At 35.6% G+C, this 12,759-nt stretch overlaps 1 protein-coding gene across 7 annotated transcripts in view; it reads right to left on the reverse strand.

The window, feature by feature from the left end:
• Positions 1-12,759, reverse strand: part of MAGI2 (membrane associated guanylate kinase, WW and PDZ domain containing 2) — a 1,336,469-nt gene that overhangs the window by 597,930 nt on the left and 725,780 nt on the right. For all 7 annotated transcript variants that reach the window (XM_082473412.1, XM_082473411.1, XM_082473409.1 and 4 more), the window contains exon 3: positions 2,793-2,912. In XM_082473412.1, the coding sequence (XP_082329538.1) occupies positions 2,793-2,912 (120 nt within the window). The remainder of the gene's footprint in view (positions 1-2,792; positions 2,913-12,759) is intronic.

Consider the following 12,759-nt stretch of genomic DNA (forward strand, 5'->3'; position numbering starts at 1 on the left):
AGAAGTATATACATACATATATCAGTCTTAAGGATCCTACATGGTTAACAGGTTTGTGACCTTAATGCTCAGAGGAACTCAATTTCTTTTTAATATCTTTAGTGGATTCACAGATATCAGAATTGGATTTTCTAGCCTAGCTGAGAGCTCTAAAGAGTACTGAGAAAGCATGAGAATGATCTAGCAAGGAGGAGGAAGGAGAACAATGGCCCAAACACTGCAGAAGGGAGAACATATAACAGAGAAAGTGGTATTTTGTTATTTTATGAGAGAGTGATACCACGAAAGTTTGACAAATATAAAAGCTCTGAGGTCCTTCTTTATCTAGTTGAGTAGTACATGATTGTTACTCTGTATATGCTGAAAGCACCAACAGCAGAAAACGCATTCCCTAGTCTTCCTTGATGAATAACACATTAAAAACACAAATAACTCAGGTAGCTCTGAGTCTGGAGCTAGTGATTAATTCTGAAGGAACAGCAGTGATTTTTATTAGAATGCCAATTCTACTGGTTCCTCAGCTGTAACTGTTGGAAAATCTGAAGATTCTGAGATTTGAGAAGGCTCCCTAGGTGTCCACCCAGATGGTTATGCGAACTGAGAAAAGAGCTTATTTATTCAAGTACACAGTGTGTATTTGTAAATAACAGTATTGATTCCCCAAAGTCATATGTGTAAATCAGCCTTATTATTCAAAGATCAGCTCTATGCATGCTTGGGAGATTAACAATTTGGCACCAATTTAGCCAACTCTACTCTCAGTGCTGAAAAAAATTCTGAAGAAGCTTCAGGATAACCCACCCTGACTCACAAAACTTGGTTACATTTGTATGGTTTCAGGATATTTCCCTCAAAATTTAACTGAAACCTAAAATTTAAGCTAGGCTTTATTTTTAAATATTGATATTAAACTTCATGACATCTAGTTTATCATAAGAATACAGGAAATTTAACATGAACACTGGATTTAATTTTTTCACTTTCTATACAGTTAATACAATCTTTATTTAACAAAAAAAAAGAAAGGAAGGGTCATACTACTCTTGGAATGCTCGTGGATATTAAGGCATTTGTTCTTTGCTACATAAATATGACATTTAAATACGGTAACTAAATACAAGGCATTATTATTAGCAGACATGCAAATTAATGAATGCCACTAAATCATGTTGCAAAGCCCACAGGAAAACATACTACAAAATTTATTGTTAATTTACTCTGACTTCTTTGATATCATTATTTTCTATGATTTATAATTTATTTTTCATATATAATTTAAGGCAGCTTATATGATCAACACAGCTTTTTTATTTAACTGCTATGTATAAAACAGATAAGCAACAAGAATATATTGCATAGCACAGAGAATTATAGGCATTATCTTGTCATAACTTTTAATGGAGTCTAATGTATAAAAATACTGAATCACTATGCTGTGAAAACCTGAAACTAATACAATATTGTAAATCAACTATACTTCAATAAAAAATAAACATAATATTTTCAATCAACCCACACTATTATTCATTTTTGACAATTAGAAGAAGAAACAACACTCATTTAAAACCATTTTCTTTTCGTGGGTATTTTTGCCTATTTCCTATGAATGTGGAAATAAGCAACTAAATGTCTGACCCATAACTTAGGCACATGTCTCAGCCTAAATTGCCTTAGGAGTGTGAAGTAAAAAGAGATTTTAATACTTCTAACAACTTAAAAATACTGAGTTCTTAAATAACTATAGTCCACTGGACATCTACAAGTAAATGAAGGAGGAAGAGGAGGGCCAACTGTTACAAACCCAGTTTAGTTGCTCATGGTAGACCTCTGATATTTGATGGGCTAAGCAGCAATGCATGTGAGTTTTGTTTTTAATATCACTCACTATTAATTGCAGTTCAGTAAAACTAGATTCATCTTTGGATGTAATAATATATATAAATATAGTTTACATATACAGTAACTGTGACGTAGGACTAAAGGTATTATTTTCTACTGTTTTTTAGTTATATTACTTTAAAATTTCATTATACAGACACAGATCTGTAACTTCATTAGACATAAACTGCATACATGTAGATGTTACTTGAACATATACATGCAAGCATGTTATTTATTTGTATTTTTCAATGCTATCATTTCTCCTTTTATGGATAAGACTACTGAGGTTCAGAGATACTCACTGGCTTACTTCATATTCATAGTGGGTAAGTAGTAAAGCCGGGTTTGGAACTGAAGCAGATTCTGGCTTAGGTTACACTGCTTCTTGCTCTGAATCATACGTCCCACCTTCAAGGTTTTAATTTCATTTGTTCATGTTTGACACGGGCACACAAGGAAACCTGTGGTAGAGCTTTGGAGTTCATCCACATATCATATTTTCCTACACCATCATTGTGCATGAGAGGCAAGTGAAGGCAAGTGAAGTGAAGTAACCGGAGAAAACTACACAGAGGTAGTGACAAGACTGGAACTCAAGCCCTGTGCTCTTTAGATGCTGCCTAGAGATGAAGATAATTTATCTGCAAGATCACAGCTTAGCCTCAGGATATCCTGATCACAAGGATACTTCAGAGGGTATGTACATACACATTTCTCTTAGCTTCTTAAGAGTAGAATTAACGCAGACATATTTTAATTTTTCTTTACAAAATACACTTCTAAAGTGACCTCATTAAAGCTCTCAAACCAAAACAACAGCACATTAGTAATCTGGTGTTCTAATGCATTTCAGTCAAAGGAGAAAAATGTGATGCGATGAGAAATAAATTCAGCGGTAGAGCTGTGCTTACCTTCATAAGTCCCGCTTTCTAGGAGAGCACCACTTTTCTCCAATTCCATAAAATCTTCAACAGTGATGAAAATATAGTCCACTCCAGGAACCTCACCCTCCTTATGTGGCCTTGTGGTGCCTGAACAAGGAAAATTAAAAACAAAGGAAAGACTCTAAGTGATGTGTTGCTGAACTTTAGAAATACCACCATACTTCTGAATATTCAATAACACTTGTTTGTACATCCTGCGAGCTGGCAGTTTGCATTTGTCCTTCTGTTTGTTTGGAAACAGAAAATAGCAGGGGGTTAAGATTAAAGTAAACATACAAAGCATTTTTCTTCATCAAGTTTATAGAGTTCATTGCCATGGAATGTGGCTGCATAGGTTTTTCAGTGAAAAATGCAGACCATTGTGCCCTTTTTGAAGAGGTGGCTTGAATATTGGGCCAGGAGTCTGCTAGCTCAGGAATTTACATATCTCTCTTCCATGAATGGACCTCTATTGTTCTGTAGAGTGCTTTGCTATGACATAAAATACAATGGAAAATAGAAATGTTAGCAAAATGTCAATTTATCTTTATATTTTCATGATCTGCTCCTTTATGGGGGGGGGGGTTGTTGCCATTTGTTAATTTTGTGCCAAATAATAGCTTATATTTGATTTAAAGGACAAGAAAAGCTTTATTATTACTTAAAATTAAATAACTAAATAATAATTAGAATTGAGTAATAATTATAATTAAATTAGTATTATGTTAGTAATATAGTACCCTTCCTTCCTCCCTCTCTCCCTCCCTCCCTCTCTCCTTCCCCCCTTCCTTCCTTCCTTCTTTCTTTCTCTCATTATTGCCTTAAATTCTGACTGAATTGGGAGGTGACAGACTCCAAGGGGTTACTGCATGGGTCTACCACTCTTGTTTCCTGCATCACCTATAGAGTAAACAGCTTCTGTGACCAGGGTGACAGAACAGCATCCTGTGGCTCAGTACAGCTCCACTGGAGAAGTCAGTCTCCCAGACCTTCTGTCCAGTTTGTGAGGTGGGAACCAAAACAGAGACATATTAAAGGCTGTGGGTTTGTTTTCTGGAATACTTCCTTCCCTGAACATGCCTTAAGCTTCTTTTCTTTTTCTATGCCACCTACATGTGACATTTTGCATGTCAGATTGGAATTTTTGTAATGCATACATGCAAATAGTATGCAGAAGTACATAGAAGGCAAATGTGTAAACAAAGTACTAGTACACTGGCAGGCTTATTCACATGTATACTATCGTCCATATTCTCTATAAACTAAACAAAAAGTATTTCAAACCCTTAAATTTATTTTCACTCTCCAAAATCTTTATCAACTAGGCCACGTAATAGCCAGTCAGTTCTCCTTTTAATCTATTAGGATCAAATCTGGACTGCAAATGAGAGGCCTAAACTAATATCAGAATATACAATGTATTAGGAAAATTCATTTTTGGTAAAAATGATTAATTTCCATTGAAAAATTTTTTTAAAATTTGAAGGCATTATGTTCTAAAATTAAATTTTACAACCTTCTTTGGGGGTTGCAAAACAATTATTTCCCCATAGTCATGTTTAATGACTTTCCCCTGAATTTGTTATTTTATTTTGTTTAACTGAGCCACATTTTATAATATTCCCTACTGCTTTTAATGTTATAAAATATAAACCTCCCACACCTAGTATGCATAATGTTGTCAAATTAATGTTTCTATGAGAACCTTAACTTTCAATATTCTGACTTTTATATGCTTAACCCTTGTGAATTAAAAGCACATTAACATGGTTTTTGGCAATCAATTTGTTTTTGTTTCTTTAGAGCACACTCTAATCATTAAGAAAAATCACATAACACAGTTTCAATTTTCCTTCCTAATTTATCTGCATATTTCAGAAGCTACACGCTTTGATTAATTAACTGCTTGCACTGCAGTAATGCATTCCCAGCACAATGTGAGCATAAGACCACAAGCTTAAGGGCAATTTCCAGGGCTGCTGACTTGACTAGAGTGGCTCGCCTGCACCAAATTCTAGTGAACCTGTTTGGGGTTGTGCTCTTCTTGGAAGGACCATGAGTACTTTGCTTCACTGGTTGTTTTTCCATCTACGTCTTACATCTCAGGCCAATGTGATTGACTTTTTGCCTTAGGGATCCAGCCTCCCCTGTGGCTGCATCAGTGTCACCTGTTGCTGTTGACCTGCTTGTTGCTGGCTGCCTATTTGGACTGGGGGTTCGCCTACCTCACTGTTGCTTGAAGAAGTTCTACACTACAGTCTTAAAAGCTGCATTTCCCATCTTTGACATCAGTCTCCCATCCTTTTCTCTCATTCTGTTCTTCTTTCTAATTATAACCTCCAGTCTCCTGATTGCTCCTAATTTCCATGATGTTCCCCATATTTGACTTCATTTGCCTTTCTACTAAGGGACTGGGAATCTAAAATGTCTTCTTTCCTTTAGTTCATCTTCATCATTTTCCAAGTCTTAATAAGCCTCCAAGTTCCCTATTGGCTATTTCATTCAGAGACTGCAGCTGCTATAGAAAACCAGGAACTTTCACTGACAAAGTACCCTACAAATTTAGGCTTTCTAATGTTAGTTTTGTTGTTGTTGTTGGACAAGTTTTTGTTTATTCATTTTGTGTTTTTTAAATTGAAGTAGAGTTGATTTACTATGCTGTGCCAATCTCTGCTGTACAGCAAAGTGACTCAGTTTTACACATATAGACACTCTTTTTAAAAATTCTTTTCCATTATGGTTTATCCCAGGAGACTGAATATAGTTGCCTGTACTATACGGTAGGACCCTGTTGTTTATCCATTCTAAATGTAATAGTTTGCATCTACCAATCCCAAATTCCCAGTCCATGCCTCTCCCTCCCCCCTCTAATGTTAGTTTGATTCAACTGATGCATAGCAGCCCTTTTAATAAGTGTCTTCTTGCCTCTTTGACCCACCATGTTCTAATACTCAAGGGCTTTGACTTTTCAGCAGAAGACATTAGCTCATTCTCTTTCTGGTAATATAAGAGATACTCTGAATTAAAAATCCTTAAAGTTTCCTAATGTCTACCTCCTTCATCTGCATTATCTTCATCCTTAATTGTAATCATCCATCCATCTTGCTAAGACTAATCCCTTCTCCTCTGCTTTCTTTCAAAGTCTAGTTTTTATTTTTTATCAAAGTTACATATACAGATATTTTAAAGAGTCCACTTCTACAAGGTTTGTTATTCTACAACTCTACGTTATTTTTTTTTTAAGTAGACTGTCATCACCCCCCCCCCACACACACACCTTTCATTTTATCCAGCGGTAAACACTTTTAACTCTTTTAGCTGATTCTTTTGTTTTACCTCCATGTCTTTAAATAATTTTTCAATACTTATGATGGTTCTTGTTTTTTTATTTTTATTTTAGTCACTATTGATTTCTTGGTAAAGAAAATGAATATTTAGCTCTTTTTTGCCCACACTTCTTCACATCACTTCCTCCTTTTTCCCTTCTCCCATTCTCCCAGTAGAACAAACTTGTGTTAGATTACTATTTAACATTTATAATAATAATACTATGTAAATCTATTTCCAGCAGAACCGTGTACTGTGCTGATTAATTTTCCATTCTTGTGTAATTTTTTGTTTACTCTAAATTTAATGTTTTAATTTCCAAATTTCCACATATTGATCAATATTTCAATTAATTAACTCTCTCCTTGGATAAAGAAATCTCCTCTCAGAATATACAAATATATTTGATATTTTGTCAAGTTTATCCTACTCAAGAAATTTCTCCTGGAGCCTTCTGACCTGCTCCAATCCGGACTGTGTTGGCCTACCACATAGCTGCCATTCTGGGATCACCTTTTGCCGTCATCCTGGGATTCACCTTGCCTCTTCCCTGTGTTGTAATCCCTCTTTCCCAGATCCCATATCTCTTTTTGTAGTCCATTCCCTCATTTTGGCAGAACACAACTGTCAGAAACTTTCTGTCAAAAGTTGCGTGGGAGCTACATTTTTGAGATTTTGCATGTCTGAAAATGTCTTTATTCAACCCTCACGGGTAGCAAATCTGACTTGGCATTTCAGGAAAATATAATGAAAACATATTATTTCCATCCTGTTCCTCTGTTAATGTCACCACCGCTTTTCCTGTCATGCATGCCCTGAAACTTTCCCTCAGGGTCACATTTGAGGTCTCCCTCATTCTTTTATTCCCTCTCCAAATAGCTGGCAAATTCTATGCCCTGTAACTCTACAATGTCATCCTTCTCTTCTGCACTATCTCTCTTCCAAACACTGCCCTCCTGGACTAAGAAATGGCTACATCACTGGTGTGCCTGCCTCCCCCTCTTAGTTTACCATTGCACTACCCGATTAGCCCTGGTACAGCACGAGGCTGATCACATACTCTCTCCAAAGGGCTTATCTACCCAATCTCTAGTCAAGAAACTTGGCTGAAAAAGGTAAGGAGAGGAAAATACTGTGAGTTAAAAAGAGTCAGAAGAGGCTCAGATTCTATTATTGACAATAAAGGCAATTCTCATGATATGCCAGGTTATAGAGTCTCTTTAGAGGGACCTGCCTTGATGCAACATGTGAGAGGACATAATATAAGAATTTTCTGCTTCAGAAATATTTTCCTTCCTGTCCTGCCATCTGTCAATATCCTTTCCTTTTGGCCTAAATTTTCCACCATTGGAATTACTCTTCAGTTTAGCCAAAATAGAAACTACCTTTAAAACATATGCTATAGTAGATAGGAATGTGAGCCATGGAATCAAACTGTCTGAGTTTGTTGATGCTCTGCCATTTGCTATCAGCAATATCTTGAGGAAGGTTCTTCATCTCTATAAACTCTAGTTTTCTTATCTGTAAAATGGGAATAATACTAGTAGCATATTTACAAAGTTGATTAGAAGAAGAAATAACCCATATACTTAAAACAATGTCTGGAAAATTTTAGGCACTCAGAAAAGATTATATGTTAAGTACTCTTATCTGAAAGAACAGAGATGACACCATGGATAGTTGTTTTTTCCTCATGAATTTTTTTTTTTAAGATTTTTTTTTTTTTTTGGATGTGGACCATTTTTAAAGTCTTTATTGAATTTGTTACAATGTTGCTTCTGCTTTATGTTTTGGTTTTTTGGCCGCCAGGTATGGGGGATCTTAGCTCTCCGACCAGGGATTGAACCCGCACCCCCTGCATTGGAAGGCGAACTCTTAACCACTGAACCGCCAGGGAAGTCCCCCCAGGAATTCTTGCCAAAAATATTAATTGAGCACGTATTATGTGATATTCAAGCACTATTCAAGATACCTGGTATATATCTTTGAAGAACACAGAATAGAATCCTTTCCTTCATGAAACTTACATTCTAACGAGAAGAGACAGAGAATAAACAAACAAAGAAAATTTTTTTCTAAGTTATATAGTATTCTGTAAAGGGCTAAATCCTATTAAATGACCATAAATCAAATCATTAGCACCTATGGACTATTCTGTGGGTCAATTACTGAGATTTTTAACCGTTAGCTTAGACAATACAGAGCAAACGTTTGAAGAGAAAGACTGTAAAGGACCTGAAGGGAAGCAGAGATCTGCAATACTTATGGGCTGCAGGCTTCACAGGAGTGAATGACAGCTTGGCTAGAGACCTCTGGGAATCAACAGGAGTTCCACAAAGAGCCTGGTTATATTTTAAAAAGAATCACTAAATTCCTAGAGAGACACTTCACTTATTTCACATACTGCTTGGTCTAGCTTAAGTCAATTGACTTATACACTGGTGTCCAAATACATGTATTTTTGAACTTCCAAGGTTATTTTTATAGGGTTGATAAATATGACAGTGCATGGTGGGTTCTGATGACTGGTAAATGTGCACACACATAGACACATACATATCACCCCTCATTTTTAAAGGAAGAAGGTGGAAGGCATCATGTGGCAAAAAGATTCTTAGAACTGAAATTCAGAACATCTGCTTTTTACTTTTGTTTTAATATTTTAGATATGTGGTTCTGGGTTAAAACATCCTTTAGTTGATCATCAGTTTTCTTATTATGCAGTGAGGTAAATACTGGATATAAAAGGGTATTATAAAAAGTAAAAACATGAGCACTATGGCAACATGATTGCATTCCTCCTTAGTAATATTAATACACTACTAAGAATAATACAATTCTAACAAACATCATTGATGGTATGTTATTGTTGCAATCTTTATAATTAAAGTTTCAAGTGAATTAATTTCACTAAGGCTAAAATTTCTTAAGAAGAAAAAGTTCTTATGCCTAAAGACACAGATTGCCCCTTTTCATTGTCTGGGTGTAAAGAAACATTGAGATAGAAATCCATTTCCTTTGATTACACACTAAAATGTGGGACACAATGATTTAGTCACTATTTAGGAGGACCCTCTGCCTTTTGTTAGACAGATACTTAAGGCCAGTAGAGCTTATGGACTAGACTGTAAGAAGTTTTTTACCCTTTGCTGAATCATTTGAAAAGTGTGAAAGTGCTCATAAAACTTGATTAGTGGATCATTTAATTTTACCTTCAGGCATAGAACTTTCAACAACAAAGACTCACAAAGTAAGATTTTAGATCCATGTGTCGGGGAAGAAAAGATATTAGTTGGTCTTAAATCAGTTGCCACCAGAAGAAGAAAGCAATTGGCTGAAGAAAGAGAAAGCAATTGGTGATCTATGAACACCCCTTTGGAAAGAAATACAATTCTAAAAATAAGGCAAATAACGTGAAATATAATGAAGTGTTGTACAATGGTAATTTATAGCTAAAGGTAATGAATATGTAGACTGGAGAAATAGTTGAATTTCCTGAAGCAGTTACCTTATTTTTATGCTGAAATAATTACAGCTACTTCCCTATCTCAAAAGATTATGAATAGAGAGATGACAGTGAAGCAAGACTCAGCAGTAATAACAAGTAATCACACAGCATTAGGAACAGGGTGGAAGCTAGGGAGAATAAAAGAAGAAATACAGATGATTCGTCATATAGCTAAAGCTAAAGCTCACCTTCTTTTACTGCTCTTCTATATTTGGTTGATGCTTCCCTAAGTGGTGTTTAGAAATGTCCAAAATAAATTTTATTATCCAAATTATGGTTTATGTACTTCATTCTTTACTATGTCTTCCTGACCACTCATCCAAAGAAAAAAATAAAAGGAATGGAAATGGAGGAAATGGTACTAAATTAAGTCTTTATCTCCTATTGCTTCTTTTCTTTAAAAAAAAAACTTATTTAATAATTGCTAAATTAAGTACTGCATGAATAACACCTCCTTCATGAGTTAAGGAAAACGTGCGGTACTTGTGCTCAAAAGACATGTTCTGAAAAGAATGAATTTGCTCCCAAATGGCTAGCTTATTATTGATGCATAGTGAAAGCACAAGAAAGTCACTTGTCATTTTGTTACCATGGCAACTGGGGGGGTGCCAATGGATTTTTTTTTTTTATTCTATTTTTTAAATGAAGGAACATTTCTCCTTTTGCCTTAGGAAGAAAAGAGCATGACGTTGGTGGTAAATGTAACCCTAAGGCACATTTCCCCTCAGCCTTCTGATAGTTCCTAATTTTAGGAAAATGCTTAAAAAACAGTCATTGGCTTACAAGACAGTATTACTACCTAGATGATAGTCAGTCCAGTCATCTACCGTGATCTATTTTGATGTGCTGAAAGTTCCACAGTGCCCATTGCATCACAGACAGATGGGTCACTGTGTGAGAATCTGAGAAACTGGATTCTTTTCTTGTGCATGTTTCTGAATATATATTTTTCTTTATTCCTGGTGTTTCTCAACTGCAAGCTGGAGAAAATAAATCTTGACCACGAGGGTGACATCCTCTGGATTCAACCTTAACTTATATTAGATTCCTGAAGATACTTCTTTAGTATGTCAGTTATTCATTAGCACGTGTGAACACCATCACAGATTTGTGTACTTCCAATAAAAACATTCAGGGGATTCCTTGGCCGATGGCTGTCATCAATTTTTACCTAATCAGCCTAGGCCTTGGGTTTTATTATACTCATTTTCAATCATATAAAATCCAGAAGTATGATTTTACACAGACACAGAGCTAAAGCAAGCAAAGTAAATAATATAGTTTGGGCCACTGATTCCCATGTGATAGAGAGATTATAAGGCAATGTGAGATTTGTACATTTCATATCAACTGATGGGGGAGGATTGGGTTAAGGTCAGAAAGGAAAACATACAATTCAAGTCAATTAATCACCTATTAGGTTTTTTAGTGAATTATTGCCTCAGTAAAACACTATGAATGCTTTATAAAATATTGAAGACAAATCCATTTGCAAAACACCAGTAGTAACTTTGACTTATTTTCTTAACAGTGCACTGTTCTAAACCTCAGGAATTATTTTAAAACTCTCTTATCCCCTAAAACAGGATACTGTCAATTAGTGTTTAAAGCTGAATTGACATATACTAGTAATGTTATATATCTTTCAGACACCGAGACATTTTTGAAGAATAAATCTCTCCTTGAATATCTCTGGATATAGAGGTTCAGACTAATGTCCCATATGGCACCAATTACTGTTTTACATCTTAACGGTTTGGATTGAGGCAGCATAATACCCAAATGGATGGTTCTTAAAATGTAGGATGCATCAGAATTACAGGGAGGCTTGTTAAACACAGATTGTTGGGTATCACATCTGGAGTTTCTGATTCAGTGCTCCTGGGTGGGGCCTGAGAATCTGCATTCCTAAAAAGTTCCCAGGTGATACTGATGTTTCTAGTCCAGGGACAACAATTTGAGAACCACTGCTCTAACCTCACTCATATCTCAGGGAACCCAAAGTAAAAGCCATGTCTTAAATGGCATTGTTAATTTAACCACAACACCTCACAAAGCATGTGGTTCATGACTTGTCATTGGCCCTAATCTACAGCTGTGTACTGGGTTCAGAGGAAACAAGTCATTAGTCGTTTGTTGGTGTAGAGGTGAATAGAGTCGTGAGAGGTACATTGGAAAACCAAAGTACTCTCTTGTGCTACTGCACATTGCTTTTTCATAGTTCTCTTAGAAGTTAAATGAATTTGGAAAATAATTGACAAATCTCCATTTATGTTTGCTTATAAGTAACTTTCATTATTATCTGAAGTAATACAAAGTATCTTGGTCCTACGTGTGCAACAATATGGCTTAAATTCTGAAAGACATAGGTGGCTTGAATATTGCTCACCAGGAATGACAAATATGGCAAGAAAAAACAAGTATCTAATACAGAAAATCTCTTGCACTAAGAAAAACTGTGGTGGATATAAAAAACAAAACAAAACTAGAAGACACAAATGAAAAATCTGTGGACCTCCAACAAGTAAGAAAAAACTAACACCTCATTATTTCCCTATGCCAAGGTATCTGATTCACTAAATCATAAATTATAGTTTGTCTACAACTATACTAATCAGACTAAATCAGGGTATGAGCAGCATACATTGTGGAATTAGTACCCATAAGGCTCTCGGTTGGAACAAATCATTAGACAAACACATCCTTTCATCAGTTCTATGATTCCACTCATAGAGTTATGCCCTGGCTATAAAAACCAGAGAAGATAAGGGTTAGAGGTGAGAAATGTCATCCAAAAATCAAAGTTTATCTTATTGACCTTTGTCATTTGAACTCAAAACCCATGGCACTAAGTAAGAAAGACAGGCAATGTTTGGGGGTGATCATTGCTGAAGTGGATACTTGCATATACATTTCCAATTTTAAGACTTCTACACTAAATGATCATACTTAATTACTGACAGTAACAAGTCATTGTTGATGGCCCACACACTGAGGGAGAGCTGGGGCAAAGTGAATGCTATTCTAATTGCATAGCATTTGAATCATTACAGCTTTGATGACAAAGAATTAGTAAACTAAATAACCATTCCTTCACAACAAAATCCATCTCCTCTACCC

This window comes from Balaenoptera physalus (assembly GCF_965194825.1).
Source record: "Balaenoptera physalus genome assembly, chromosome: 8".
NCBI lineage: Eukaryota > Metazoa > Chordata > Mammalia > Artiodactyla > Balaenopteridae > Balaenoptera > Balaenoptera physalus.